Raw genomic sequence first — 16,439 nt, 5'->3', positions numbered from 1 at the left:
ACTGTAATCTGTGGTGCATGCTCAGAACAGCAAAGGTGTTAAAGCAAAACAATGCGGCAGCAACATTCTTTGCTTGTTAAGATATGTAGTAGTATGTGACTTGAAAGGCATGAAGGAAGAAAGAAAAGGTTAGCAAACATGGTATGACTTGGGTTGTGTAGCTAATTGGCTGAATGGCTGGTTTCTGATACAGAGTGATACCAACAGATGGATTTACTTCCCACACTTGCTGAAATTGCCAAAAACCTCCTTCCTTCTCAACCCTGCCTCTGGTATTGTGATTCTTAGGTTAAACCCATCACCAATCGTCTCTGTATGTAAGAGCACAGGACTATGGTGAATTTACTTTTTACCTTTAATGTTACACAAGTAGAATTCTTATCTCATGTTGAAGATTTGTATGGAGCAAAGAGACACAGTTGTTTTCATTAGTTTGTATGAGCAATATGTAATATCCATCAAACTGATTAATTTTTTATCTTGGTCAACAGGGGAAGTACCCTTGGAGAGTTCCATTTTCACAATTGAGAGAAATGTTCCAAACAATTCATTTACACCTCGCTTTCTGGGAGATCTCCAGCAACAAAATGAGACTTTGTTTAATTTGTTGGCCATTGAATGTAAAAATAACACTCAGTGCATTTTTGATGCAATAAGTACAGGACGGAAAGAAATCGGATTGGTAACGGCAAACAAAAACACGGAATTCATGGAAGTTAATGAAATGCTGAGTAAGCAGTTATGACTTTCCAAAATTAAAGAACCATTGTTTGTTATTTATTTGTTTGAGGTAGATAAAGAAAATCTCTCTATTTACATTTGTTTGTAACTGTCCTGAAGAAGCCTTGTATATCTTGAAAGTAGCTAGTTGGCCAAAAATCGTTTGAGTTATACTTAATTGATATCACTGGTGTTTTGCTCATAAGCATTTCATATCTGTATATTCATTTATTTAATTTTTTCACACCACTTTAGATTCATATCCACCAACCATCACAGGACCAGAAGTGATTTATGCACAACTGTTTCAGCAAAATATTTCTTACTATCAAGCAACAGACCAAGAGGGAAATAATGCTGTATTCATTCCTTTCATATCCCAGGAATTGAATGTAACAGGTAATGCTTTGCCCAGCAAGATGTTCATTTCAAAGCATTGTGGCTTATGGGAACAATCTAATTATTCAGTTTCAAGCCCAGCTTTGAATATACTTTACATTCAACATCTCTAGATCAATTAAGCCTGAGCCATTTTAATCATCCATTATCAGTAAAGATGAGTTGATTGTATAAAATGGCGAATGATGTGACATTATACTGTTTGTACAGAGTATAGTAACAGCACAGTTCAAATGTTCACACTGATGTACAAGGAACTGCTCCTCTTCGACAACAATTAATATCCTTGTAACAATTTTTTGCAAGTGTTAGCACACCATCATCAGCTAAAGTTTAGCTTAAGTGTACATTTAATAGGTCTGTGGTAGATTATAAACTGAGGGTAATAACTGGCATGGTTAAAAATACAGTGTTCTGCTTTGAATGGTAAAAGTTTAGCATGGAGTAAATATGACTGTTAAAGGGAAAACAAATTATAAAGCTGAGGTTTTATTACTTTCAGATTCTACAAATGACTTTATTAAATTTGTTAAGGCATATTTTAAGATTAATTTAGGACAATAATTAATGAAGATTTAAAAGCTAATTAGTCTTACTTGATTGCCTCATTCATTTAAACTTTCAGTACGATTTTAGTCATTTAGTCACTTCGTTGAAGTTATAAAATGTGAGGATCAGGGCAGGATTAATTTAAATAATGTATTCTATTAGTTACACAATACTTTTTAACTTATTTTATTTTAAAACTCCACAGAGAATGGAACTTTGATATGGCATCCAAAGACCACAAATGGAATATCATTAGAAATTGAAGCAATCGGGTCCAATAATCTGTCCTCAGTTCTTAGACCCCGGTTGGTGTTATGCAACTGCAGTGTGAATGGAGAATGCATTAACAATGAAATCATTCAAATCAATGGTTCCTCAGTCTATGTGAGTGTTTAAATGAAAAAAAGTTTTAATTATGATTGGCCTATCACCAATTTTGGTACCATCAAGTTAATTTACAATACTAATGTTAGAAAATGAAATGTAATTAAACTGATTAACCCCAAATATTTGCAGGTAAGTCCTGGAGCAGCCCAATTCACCTCAATGTCAGATAAAAGAACCTATATGAGGAAAATATATTACTTCCCTTTCTTTTTCATGTATTCCTACCTTTCTATATCCTTCAATCTCTATCTAGTTACTCTGAGAGTGAAATTACACCATCGGTGAGGAATTGGCTCTTAGCAAATCAGTATCCTGTTATTGCTTGTTAATTTTTTATATTCTCAAATGTGAAAAGTATTGCAAAGATTAGTAATTTCAAATTGATTGTACAAAGCTGGAGGGATAAGCATTAAAGCAGGGGCGGCACGGTGGCACAGTGGTTAGCACTGCTGCCTCACAGCGCCAGAGACCCGGGTTACCAATTCCTGTCTCAGCCGACTGACTGTGTGGAGTTTGCACATTTTCCCCATGTCTGCGTGTGTTTCTTCTGGGTGCTCCGGTTTCCTCCCACAGTCCAAAAATGTGCAGGTTAGGTGAATTGGCCATGCTAAGTTGCCTGTACTGTTAGGTGAAGAGGGAAATGGGTCTGGGTGGGTTGTGGATCAGTGTGGACTTGTTGGACCGAAGGGCCTGTTTCCACACTGTTAGTATTATAATCTAATCTAAATGCAAAGTATTCATTTATGCCTTGTAGATTGTGGAAAGAGTTAGAGGAGTCAGGAAGTGAATTACTTGCTGTAGAATACCAAACTCTAACTTGCTGCTTTAACCACAGAACTAGTGTGGTTGATCCACTTAAGCTGCTGGTCAAGAGTGACCACCCCAAGAACTTGGTGGTGAGTGTTATTGGAGGTGACTATTGCTTTGTACTTGAATGGTGTGAATGTATTTGCTACTGCCCAGAATACTTCTGCGTACATGCATGAACTGTTTTGTGGGACTGTACTTATAACCACTCCCCAACCTCATCCTACCCACTGCTTATTTAAAGATGGTTTGTGAAATGTAGCCCATGGAGATTCCAGTGTCGTCTCACCTGCCACCAATTCACCTCCCATCTTACATGAGGTGAAAGAGGCATTAGACACTTTGCCTGTACCTGGGACTATGAGGGTGGTGGAGTGGAAGCGATCACTGGTTTCAAAAGGAAATAATGTGGGCACTTGGAGAAAACTAGCATACAGATCCAGAGGAATCAAGAGAAGGTGTGGGATTGATTGGATTACTCTGAAGAGAGCTAGCATGTAATCCATGCTTCAAAAGGGTTCCTTCTGTGTTATCAACTATTCTATGGATTAGATGTTATGGTCATCAAATAGTCCTGTAGGGGTATTTCATCCAAACGTCATCTAATTTATTTTTGGAGCCAGTGAATGATCATAGATTGGGTCCAGAGAGACATGGTATTCCTGACTACAAGAATCCAATCTTCAAAAGCAGCTTGAGTTGGGGAATAGTCATAGAGTCATAGATCTTAGGGATGTACAGCATGGAAACAGACCCTTCGGTCCAACCCATCTATGTCAACCAGATATCCCAACCCAATTTAGTCCCACCTGCCAACACCCGGACCATATCCCTCCAAACCCTTCCTGTTCATATACCCATCCAAATGCCTTTTAAATGTTGCAGTTGTACCAGCCTCCATCATTTCCTCTGGCAGCTCATTCCAAACACCCTCTGCATGAGAAAATTGTCCCTTATGTATCTTTTATATCTTTCACTTCTCACCCTAAAGCCCTCTAGTCTGGACTCCCCTACTCCAGGGAAAAGATTTTGTCTATTTACCCTATCCATGCCCCTCATGAGTTTGTAAATCTCTATAAGGTCACCCCTCAGCCTCTGAAACCCCAGGAAAAACAGTTCAGCCTCTCCCTAGAGCTCAAATCCTCCAACCCTGGAACATCCTTATAAATCTTTTCTGAACCCTTTCAAAGTTTCACAACATCTTTCCGATAGGAAGGAGACCAGAATTGCATACAATATACCAACAGTGGCCTAACCAATGCCCTGTACAGCCGCAACATGACCTCCTAACTCCTGTACTCAATACTCTGCCCAATAAAGGAAAGCATACCAAATGCCTTCTTCATTATCCTATCTACCTGCAACTCCACTTTCAAGGAGCCAAGAACCTCCAAGGTCTCTTTGTTCGGCAACACTCCCTAGGACCTTACCATGAAGCGTATAAGTCTTGCTAGGATTTGTTTTCTCAAAATACAGCACTGCGCATTTATCTGAATTAAACTCCATCAACTACTTCTCAGCCCATTGGCCCATCTATCCAGATCCCGTTGTAATCTGAGGTAACCTTCTTCGCTGTCCACTACACCTCCAATTTTGGTGTCAACCGCAAACTTACTAACTGTACCTCTGATGCTCACATCCAAATCATTTATATAACTGATGAAAAGTCGTGGACCCAGCACCGATCCTTGTGACACTCCACTGGTCACAGGCCTCAGTCTGAAAAAGAACCCTCCATCACCATCCTCTGTCTTCTACCTTTGAGCCAGTTCTGTATCCAAATGGTTAGGTCTCCCTGGATTCCGTGAGACGTAACCTTACTACTCGGTCTCCCATGGGGAACCTTGTTGAATGCTTTGATGAAGTCCATATAGATCACGTTTACCACTCGTCCCTCATCAATCCTCTTTGTTACCTTTTCAAACAACTCAGTCAAGTTTGTGAGACATGATTTCCCATAGCCATTTTGACTATCCCTAATCAGTCCTTGCCTTTCCAAATACGTTTACATCCTGTCCCTCAGGATTCCCTCCAACAACTTGCCCACTACCGCCGTCAGGCTCTCTGGTCTCTAGTTGTCTAGCTTGTCCTTACCACCCTTCTTAAACAGTGGCACCACATTAGCCAACCTCCAGTCTTCTGGCACCTCATTTGTGACTATCGATGATACAAATATCTCAGCAAGAGGCCAGCAATCACTTCCCTAGCTTCCCACAAAGTTCTCGGGTACACCTGATCAGGAGATTCATCCACTTTTGTGCCTTTCAAGGCATCCACCACTTCCTCCTCTGTAACATGGACATTTTTCAACATGTCACCATCTATTTCCCTACATTTTATATATAGTCAAGCTGGATGGAAAGATATGGTGGGCAGCCTTGGAAGATCAGAGGAGGATATTAAGTCTGAATGTAGAGTAGGCAGCCAGGCTTAATGAGGAATCTAGCACTGTATCCAAATTTTATAAAATAAAGATTAATACCTAAAACAATCCTTATCCCTCACCACCCTGCACTCTCCATGCTCCAACTATATCAGTGCATGACTCCCAATGTCCCCACAACCCTCCATACCAGCTGTACCACCTTCTTCCCCTGTATCCACCCCATCCCTTCCCCCACAACATCCACACCCATGATCCTCGACAAAATCCCCAGAGCTCCTGTCCCCATATTAACGCATGTTCCATACCCACCTTGACTCTCTGCCAACAGTGTCAACTGATACTAATCTGTGACCCCACCCACCACCCTTTATCCTTTTTACCTTGTATTTAATGGCGGAGTGGACTCGATGGGCCAAATGGCCTTACTTCCACTCCTATGTCTTATGGTCTTATGGTCTTAAGGTATTTAGTTTCATTTAAGTCTATTTACTATGTTGATAAAAAATGTCATTCATGAAATAAAATACTACATTTAAATTCATTCACTCAGGAAAACCATGAAAACAAATATTTCTTAGCAATTGCAACAAGAACTAGAAATTATCCTGCCACATCAACTGTCCATAGTGTGTCGCTGTCAACCAAACTGCAAAATGGAAAACCGTGATAATGGTACTTTGTGAAATAAGGCAGGTAGCATTAGCTCAGTATTGGAAAGTATTAATAGGCAGCATGATATAGAAGACAACCATTTTTAAGCACTCCAGACATTTTTTTTTTCATTTTTAAAAAGTTGTTATTTTCCTTTGAGAGTCTTGATACATCCACTTAACAACTTTGACAGTTCTTTGAGAACTTTGATAGTACTTTGGCATTAAAAATTGCATTGAGTTTCTGTACTTTTATCACACAAGCCTAACTACTTTTAACAATTCCAAAGGGCACCGACTTCTCTCAGAAGAGTTTCTGACCTCTCCAAAAATGTGATTTATCTTCCTCAAAGATGTCCAAGTATCAGCTCCAAAGGAGTATCCTACGTTTGCAAAAGGCCATCCAAATTAAATCCAAGGTTCAGATGTGTTCATATATAATTTAACCTGCACATTCCAGACACATACCTCAATTACATCAGTCAGGAATAGAGGCAGCTCATAATATTTATGGCCAGCTGCCTCATATGGTGAATCCTCAACTAACTCCATTCTATCTCCTCTGAAAATGTAGAGTGCCATGTTCAGGGGCAGGACCTATAATTTCTGGCCACTTTCACCATTTTTTGCCATAATGGATAGACGGTCTACTCTCCTGGACTTTCAGGATTAAGTCTCAGTGAGAGATTAAACAAGGGATTATATTCTCTGGAATTCTCTGAAGTGGCATTTTGATATTAAGAAATTGGGGAAAAACTAACTTAAGTTTAGAGAAACTAATTTGATTGAGACAAAGAGGAATATTCAAAACCTTAGAGCCATATGGTACGGGTTGAAATTAGGAAATATCTGTTCATGAAAACTATCATAGAATTCAGATCTACCTTCAACAGATGGTCAGTCATACACAATTGTTAGTTTTAAAACTGAGAAGACTTTTGTTAACCAAAGATATTGTGAGATATGGACAGACATGGATATATGGAATTATGCTACAGATCTTCCATGATCTCTGAATGATGACAAAACAGACTAAAGGGATTAAGTTGCTTACTTCTGTTTCTTTGTTTCTGTACCATTTCTGTTCTGAATTGCTCCATTTAGTACTATAACGCAACATAATGAAAGAAAATGTGCTTTCTCATAAATCTTTGCTTAATATAATTTTAAACTGTTTAACCCTCCATTTTCCTCATGAAGAATATTCATCACCAACCAAAAATATTGTCCATTGCTTTTCTACAGAAAGCTGCTTGTCACTGTACCACTGGATTTACTGGTACCAACTGTGAAAATAAAATTGACGTGTGTCAGATGGTTAGCTGTTTCTCAGGGTTAAACTGTTCCTTTTCTGGTTGTGACTCCTGTCCCAGGGGATTGACAGGAGATGGCATACGTTGCACTGGTAACACACTTCTAAAGGTCATATTTCACAAAATTTATGCAAAATGTGTGTGTGTATATATATTATATATATATTTCTCAAGTAACTTCCTGCATATTTCCTAACAGACATAGATGAGTGTATGAGTGAAAACTCCTGTTCTCCAAATGCAACATGCATCAATATCGTGCAAAGTTATAACTGTGTCTGCAACTCAGGATTTTCAGGTATGTGAAAACAAATTATGCAGTGTAATGACGTAATCAGATTTTTGTACAATTACTTAGATTCCTTAAACAAATCTTAGTAAATTCATCAAGTTTTCAGCTCTGCTATTCTTAAAGTCACAAATTTCTTGGCAAACTATGAAGAAAACACATTAAATCATATGTGTAGGTCTTTCTTTTTCATGAAACAATTTGCTATTCCAATCAAAGTCAAATTTTCCCCGAGTATCTCCAATTAATTGATTGGATGACTCCATTTAAAAGCTTATTTTATCCAGGCGAATAAATAATTTGCAAAACTAATCTTCCAGCATTTCATTAGAAGTAAAATAACTCAAGGAAAAGCTAATTCTTAAAGACATCCATCAACCTGATTGAGTGTTTTTTGAAGAAGTAACAAAGAGGATTGATGAGGGCAGAGCAGTGGATGTGATTTATATAGACTTCAGTAAGGTGTTCAACAAGGTTCCCCATGGGAGACTGATGAGCAAGGTTAGATCACATGGAATACAGGGAGAACTAGCTATTTCGATACAGAACTGGTTCGAAGGGAGAAGACAGAGGGTGGTGGAGGACTGTTTTTCAGACTGGAGGCCTGTGACCAGTGGAGTGCCATAAGGATTGGTGCTGGGTCCACTACTTTTCGTCATTTATATAAATGATTTGGATGTGAACATAGGAGATATAGTTAGTAAGCTTGCAGATGACACCACAATTGGAGGTATAGTGGACAGTGAAGAAGATTACCTCAGATTACAATTGGATCTTGATCAGTTGGGTCAATGGGCTAAGGTGTGGCAGATGAAGGTTAATTTAGATACATGTGAGGTGCTGAATTTGGGGAAAGCAATTCTTAGCAGGACTTACACACTTCATGGTAAGGCCCAAGGGAGTGTTGCTGAACAAAGGGACCTTGGATTGCAGGTTTACAGCTCCTTGAATGTGGAGTCGCAGGCAGATAGGATGGTGAAGAAGGCATTTGGTATGCTTTCCTTTGTTGGTCAGAGCATTGAGTACAGGAGTTGGGAGGTCATGTTGCGGCTGTATAGGACTTTGGTTAGGCCACTCTTGGAATATTGCATTCAGTCCTGGTCTCCTTCCTATTGGAAGGACATTGTGAAATTTAAAAGGGTTCAGAAAAGATTTACAAGGATGTTGCCAGGGCTGGAAGATTTGAGCTATAGGGAGAGGCTGATTGGGTGGGGCTGTTTTCCCTGGAGTTTCGAAGGCTGAGGGGTGACCTCATAGAGGTTTATAAAATCAAGAGGAGCATGGATAGGATAAAGAGACAAAATCTTTTCCCTGGGATGGGGGAGTGCAAAACTAGAGGGCATAGGTTTAGGGTGAGAGGGGAAAGATATAAAAGAGATCTAAGTGGCAAGTTTTTCATGCAGAGGGTGGTACGTGTATGGAATGAGCTGCCAGAGGAAGTGATGGCAGCTGGTACAATTGCAACATTTAAGAGGCGTTTGGATGGGTACATGAATAGGAATGGTTTTGAGGGACATGGGTCAAGTGCTGGCAAATGAGACTAGATAAGGTTGGGATATCTGGTCGGCATGGATGAGTTGGACCGAAGGCTCTGTTTCTGTACATCTCTATGACTTGATCAAAGTTTTTTTATTACAGTGTTTCCAAATGCAAAATTAAAATTTTACAGATGACAAGACATTTTCAAAACGACATCATTAACAATCGCAAAATTAAATCTATCCATTGAATACAGACCTGAACATGTCTCTAACATTTTTCACAAAACAAACTAATTAATAACTACCTCAGTGACACAATAGAGGGAAGCCTATTGCATTGCCCAATCTCGCCTTGCTAGGGAGAGGTCATTTAGTAATGGGGGAGAGTGGCAATGGACACCACACGACCTACTCACCTCTGTCAGTATTACACCCAGATGCAAGACCACACATGGACTCCTAACTGAAAATACACCTATTCACATTCAAAACCTTAAGTGGCCAATTAATCTTGCAGCAAACAAGCCTGTTGCCATTTCAGAGTGTCAAATCAAAAATCTTGCAGCTTAATTTTGGCTTCCAGTGATGATGGATTGGATTACTTTTTGTAAGCCACTTAGTGCCTGATCGAGGGACCCAACATTGAGAAGGAGTGGCCTGTGAGAGTCCTCTTCCATCAAACCATCAGCAGCCACCACAGCTCCAAGGCTGGAGCCATCACAGCTGTCAGCCTCTGATTGATTGTTTGCTCTTGATGACATCCATTGAATAGCAGCCAAATTGATACAAACACTCACTGCAAATTTCCACAATATCTGAAGTTTAATTGTAGAGAAGATGATTCTGTCAGTTTATGCCATACGTGATATCAACATTTGATTTACTTTATTGTTGTCATGTATCTAAGTATAGTGAAAAGTTTTGTTCTGTGAGCAGTGCAGGTAGGTCATAGCAAACAAGAACATACAGATCATAGATTGCTTAGAGAGAGCAAGGCATACAAGATTATGACTGCACAAGAGGTGCACAAAAGCAAGGTCAATATTACATTTGAAATTCAAGATGTTCGTTTAGCAGTCTAATAACATCAGGGAAGAGGCTGTTCGTCCACCTTGTTGGTGCATGTGTTCCAGCTTCTGTAACTTCTGCCTGACAGAAGAGGTTGGAAGAGAATATTATCAGGGTGGAAAGTTTTTTGACATTAGCAGGCTTTCTGCAGCAACAAGCAGTGTGGATGGAATTCATGGATTGGGGTTTGGCTTCAGTGATCGGTTGACCTGTGCACACAACTTTCTGTGGTTTACTAAGGTCCTTAGTAGAGCAGTTGCCATAACAGGCCATTATATGCACCCAGGAAGAATGCTTTCTGTAATGCATCTGAAAAAGTTGAACATGTCAAATTTCCTTAGCCTTCTGAGGAAGAAGAAACATCAATGCGCTTCACTAAATCCAGAGAGAGCACGTAATGAGAGAAGATGAAATATATATATATAAAAATATCAATGATGAAAGGTGAAGTACACCACCAGCGTTAAACTTCCAGGTGCTGGCACAAACTGACAAATCCCCTTGTAACATTGCATTAATGGCATTCTTCAAAACTTTACATTGTCTTAAAACACTCTTTCAGTCTAATTCCTAGGACAATTAGCCAAATAAGATTATTAACATGTAACTGAAGAATTAAATGTGTGAATGTTGTATCATCAATTTAACTTCCATCTTCATTGGCTTGGAAATGATCAATTATTGTTATTTCCAAGTCGTGGAATTTATTGAATTTGCTGGATTCTTCAATAAACTACCGAGAGTATGTGGACAAAGCTGCCCACGATGATGTTTAAAGAACATAAGAAAATTAACAGTAAACATTCCATTTCTAAAATCCAATCTTCCATTTCTCCTTCAATTCTAGGCAACGGGTTATCCTGCAGCATCATTAATCCATGTGACAGTTCACCATGTTCACCCAATGCTGACTGCACTAACACAGCAGGGAATTTCAGTTGCACGTGTAAAGAAGGATTCACAGGTAACATAGCGCGCTGTCCAATCTGCTATAGTATGCTTTTTCAACTGAAAACCTCTGATTTAATTTAAACCAGGCCTTGGGACTAGTCAATCTAAAACCTATTGCAGATATTACTTGATTTTCTTTTGCAAATTGCAAATCAATTCATGAATATTTAGTTTATCTCCTCTGGCAATGCTGCAGATAAATCAGAGTGACAAGCAGTTTATAAATGACTGAAGGGATACTCAGTGACTGAGACTCTGTAAAAGGAATGCATATGAAACTATCAATATTCACAGCCACTGGCCTTGATCTTCTGATCTGTAGCTGGTTGGAGACTGGATGCACCCGACAGAGGTGCACTTTGAGCCCTCACAAGTCTCAACCCACTGACTATTCAAAATTCCCACGGAAATTTAAACTTCCAATGAGCAATGTCCCCATCTCCAGAACCCTCTGGAAAGATGTCGTATTCTGAGGTAATCAGAGATTTGGAGGGATCTGACCCATTTACCTGGATGGTTACCCAGGAAATATTACAGGAAGAAGAACTATTACATTTCACAGCCACCACAGGCCCTTAGCCTGATCAGTCAGAGCTGCCAGTCTGTGATTGACAGCTTGCTCTTGATCACCTCCATTAACAACTAATTAAATTTGAACATTCACTGAATTTCCACAATATCTGTTGTGTAATTATTGAGGAGAGGGTTTACCAGTTTATGGCTTACATGATATTCGGAAAAATAACAAAATCCAGGAGAGATTGCGTGTTGTGAGAGAAGAGGAAATATAGGTAAAGAGATACAATGATAGAAGATAAAGTACACCACTGCGATAAAATTCCAGATGTTGGCACAGACTGACAAATCCCCCAGGGACATTGCATTAATGGTATTCTTCAAAACTCTACATTGCCTCATAGACTCTCTTTCAGTCTAATTCCCAGGACTAATAGCCAAATAGGATTATTAACATGTAACTGAAGAATTAAATTTGTGGATGTTTTATCATCAATTTAACTTTCATCTTCATTGGCTTGGAAATGATCAATTATTGTTATTTCCAAGTGTTGGAAATTATTGAAATTGCTGGATTCTTGAGTAAACTACTGACAGTATGATGCTAATTGTGGACAAAGCTGCCCACGATGATGTTTAAAGAACACAAGAAAATTAACGGTAAACATTCCTTTTTTAAACTCCAACCTTCTATTTCTCCTTCAATTCTAGGCAACGGGTCATACTGCAGCATCATTAGTCTATGTGACAGTTCACCATGTTCACCCAATGCTAACTGCACTAACACAGCAGGAAGTTTCAGTTGCACGTGTAAAGAAGGATTCACAGGTAACATAGCACGCTGTCCAATCTGCTATAGTATGCTCTTTCAAATGAAAAACTCTGGTTTAAAATAAACCAGGCCTTGGGACTAGTCAATCTGAAAGCTATTGCATATATTACTTGATTTTCTTCTGCAAATTGCAAATCAATTCATGAATATTTAGTTTATCTCCTCTGGCATGCTGCAGATAAATCAGAGTGACAAGCAGTTTATAAATGACTGAAGAGATTATCAGTGACTGAGACTCTGCAAAAGGAATGCATATGGAACTGTCAATATTCACAGCCTCTGGCCTTGATCTTCTGATCTGTTGCTGGTTGGAGACTGGATGCACCCGACAGAGGTGCACCTGGAACCCTCACAAGTCTTGACCCACTCATTATTCAGAATTCAGAGGTGGTGAATGTTGATGAATTTCCCTGGACCTCTTGCCTTTGACAAGGTATTCCTGTTACACATTAGCAGGCTTATGGTCTTGGGCAGGTGATAGATCTAGTTTCAGTGGCAAGGAAACTGAGATCTTTCTATTGCTGCAGCCCTCATCTGCTGTCACAGCCATTGATATTACATGAATATCTTCTGCCTGAATGACCACTGGGGCCTTGTTTTGGATTAGGCTTTGTCTGTTTCTTCCTCTCTGTCCGAAGTTGAGAATTCCTGACAGAATTGCTCTCAGTCTCATCAAAACACTAAAGCTAGTTCACCACAGCAAGGGGGCAATCCCTAGATGAGATTTCCTTATATTTGATCTTTAGTAGGAACAACTTTTTAACATCGTAAAAAGTTATGAGTGCATAACTTTTTTGAATGTTTTTTCATACTGGCAACTACCACAGTAGGTTTCATTGCTTCAATGTAGTGCATAGTGTGTCAATAGGTATGGAAGAGCCATACCATGTCATAGAGTCATAAGGGGCAAGGGGACTATACCTTAGCATGGTGGAATGGGGAGAAAGTGGCAGATCTTGGCATGGGGTATCAGGTGCATTAAGTGTTGATTGGGCATGAGATGGCGGAGAGTGTGTGTGGGTGGTAAGCAGGTTTATGGGATAAGGGTTGTTGTGTTTTTCATTGCAGCTGAGATAACGTCTCACAACACTGAGCTAGGGCTCTAAAACAGCTCACCTCCACAGGCACCAGTCCCTGTGGCTAGGTGCAGAGCCCAACTGCAGCCAGCACCCAGACTTCTGGCAATAAAGATCAATCCTCAAGAGCTAAAGTTTCTGAAAGTAGTCATGCAAAACCAAGACTATTCCCAATATCCACTAACCATCACAATGATGAAAACTAATACCTGATTTGCAAATGCTTGATGCTGGTATTGAGTAGCAATGTATATGAAATACATTATCATGTTGCTGAATTCCTGTGAGACTTTGTTGTCCTCACTTCAAATGAAAGCCGTTTGCATGCGGGTAGGTTGCATCTCTTCCACCAAATGTGACGCACCTTGTGTTATATTTCCCCTCCTGGATGTAATATTTGGTGGAAACTGAGAAACCAATCAAAAATATATTCGCATTAAAGCTAAAGTAATTAATTATTAAATAGATGTTAAATGTTAAGTACAAGCATTTATTTTTATTCCAGACATCTGCCTATATAAAATCCTAATATGCGTTCTTTTTATTATCCAACTTTAGGAAATGGTACAACCTGCCTTGCGGGTCTATGTTTCAATGTAACTTGTCCTTCCTCATTCTGCAACAATGGAGGAACCTGTCTACCAGACCCTGCTGATAACTGCAAACCATTGTGCCAGTGTCCAAGTCAGTACAAAGGAGAGCGGTGCACAGATCCAGAACAGCAATTCATAGCACAACCTCTGTCAAGTATGTTCAAATATCTGATATACTGTAACTTCAGACGTTTGTCATTCCATTTCATTACTATTCAATAATTTTAAACACAAATAGTAGGATTGTTCTCATGCTGTTTTAAAATATGAGTCAAATACTTGTCTTGTGCCAGCAATGTGGTTGACTCTTAACTGCCATCTGAAATGGGATAAATATTCACTCAGTGCAAGGGGAGTACAAAATGGGCAGCAAAAGTGGACCATGCCAGTGATGCCCAATTCCATGAATGAAAGAATAAAGTTTATGAAATTCAACTGATAATAGAAGGAAGAATTTGCCTTTATGAAAACATATTTCCCAAGTACCCAAAGTGATATCAATGCCAATTAAATACTTTTGAAAAACAATCAATGTTCTTCGCTGGAATACTGCCAGATGTTGGCCAGGGTGGTGTGTTGAAATGGCAGGTGACTGGAAGCTTAGGATGTTTTTAGTGATAGAACATAGGTTTCTGTGAAGTGGTCATCCAGTCTATGCTTCATCCCACCAGCATCCACATCCAGAGGATCATTAGCCACCATTTCTGCTACCTGCAGCGAGATGTCACCAGCAGACACATATTCTTCTCCCCTCCCTTGTCAGATTTCCGCAGTCACCGTTCCCTCTGGGACACTCTGGTCCATTCCTTCTTTACTCCCAAAACCCAACACAGCCCCTTGGCACCTTCCCCTGCAACTGCAGAAGGTGTTACATATGTCTATTTAGTTCCTCATTCCTCAGTACCCAAGAGCCCAAACATACCTTCCAAGTGAAATAGCACTTTGCCTGCACTTCACACAACCTAGTCTACTGCATTTGTTGCTCACAATGTAGTTTCCTCTACATTGGGGAAACAAAGTGTAGACTGGATGTCTGCTTCACGGAACACCAAATTCTATCAGCAAAAAACACCCTAAACGTCCAGTTGCTTGCTACTTCAACACACCAGGTAAAAACAAGGAATGCAGATGCTGGAAACCAGAGTCTAGATTAGGGTGGTGCTGGGAAAGCCCAGCAGTTCAGATAACATTCGAAGAGCAGTAAAATCGACATTTCGGGCAAAAGCCCTTCATCAGGAATACTTTAACACACTACCCTGTTCCCTGGCCAACACTCTCTCTCAGGTTTACTGCAGTGCTCCAGTGAGTTCAGCATTAGCTGGAAGGACAGCACCTCATTTTCTGGTTGGGGACCCTGCAGCCCTCTATACTTGATTTCAAGTTTACAATCTTTAAGGCTTGAACTCTCCCAAGTCCTTACCTCAACTCCCACACTCCAGGCCTTGTTATCACATACTCTGCTATTACACATAACCCCATTGTTAGCCATTTCTCATTTACATTTATTCACCCTCCAAATTAAATTGCTATCTATTCTTTTGTCTGTCCAACTGTTCTTCTCTCTCTCTTTGGACTCTATCTCCACCTATTATTTACTGCTTGCCCCCTCCCCCCACTCTATTTTTTGTATATAAACCAACAGTTCTGAGGAAGGACCACTCCACCCAAAATGTTAACTCTGATTTCTGTCCATCAAGGATAGTGACATGGTGCCTCAGTGGTTAGCACTGCTGCCTCACAGCGCCAGGGACCCAGGTTTGATTCCACCCTCGGGCGACTATCAATCTGGAGTTTGCACATTCTCTCTGTGTCTGCATGGGTTTCCTGCAGTTACTCCAGTTTCATTCCGCAGTCCAAAGATGTGCAGGTTAAGTGAATTATCCACAGGAAAAGCAGAAATAGGGTAGGAGTCGGTCTGGGTGGAATGCTGTTTGGAGGGTTGGTATGGACCTGATGGGCTAAATGGCCTGCTTCCACACTGTAAGAATTCTAAAATGCTGCCAGACCTGCTGAACTTTTCCTGCAATTTCATTTTTGTTTCTGATTTACAGCATCGGCAGTTCTTTTGGTTTTTATCATGATTCTTTCATGGACAAACACAGTAATTGGTTTAAATGTAGCAAGGAGTTAAAAGGCTTAATGTATCATTCTTTAATGACATTTAATGTACTTAAAGCCATTGAGGATTCCATTTCACCTTTCTGAAATTCTGGTCATGAGATGCCAAATGTCACCATTATCTTACAATGGTGTTGCCCAGAATTTGAACATTGGACCAGATCAGTATAATAGCAAGTAGCCAAACGGTATTATCACTGGACTATTATTTTGGGGACCCAAGAAATGTTCTGGGGACCAGAGTTTGAATCCCACCATGGCAGATGGTAGGAACTTCAGGGAAGGAAACGGTTATCCTTACCTG

General features: G+C 39.9%; 1 protein-coding gene across 1 annotated transcript in view; it reads left to right on the top strand.

The window, feature by feature from the left end:
- The window catches only part of LOC132821839 (mucin-4-like), a 67,282-nt gene that overhangs the window by 37,806 nt on the left and 13,037 nt on the right, over positions 1-16,439 (top strand). The window contains exons 21-28 of the mRNA XM_060834697.1: positions 492-731; positions 976-1,119; positions 1,874-2,052; positions 7,144-7,303; positions 7,411-7,509; positions 10,897-11,013; positions 12,228-12,344; positions 13,983-14,171. Of these exons, the coding sequence (XP_060690680.1) occupies positions 492-731; positions 976-1,119; positions 1,874-2,052; positions 7,144-7,303; positions 7,411-7,509; positions 10,897-11,013; positions 12,228-12,344; positions 13,983-14,171 (1,245 nt within the window). The remainder of the gene's footprint in view (positions 1-491; positions 732-975; positions 1,120-1,873; positions 2,053-7,143; positions 7,304-7,410; positions 7,510-10,896; positions 11,014-12,227; positions 12,345-13,982; positions 14,172-16,439) is intronic.

Source organism: Hemiscyllium ocellatum, chromosome 13 (assembly GCF_020745735.1).
Source record: "Hemiscyllium ocellatum isolate sHemOce1 chromosome 13, sHemOce1.pat.X.cur, whole genome shotgun sequence".
Taxonomy (NCBI): Eukaryota; Metazoa; Chordata; class Chondrichthyes; order Orectolobiformes; family Hemiscylliidae; genus Hemiscyllium; species Hemiscyllium ocellatum.
Note: the sequence above shows the minus strand (reverse complement) of the source record. Positions and strands in the feature narration are given on the sequence as shown.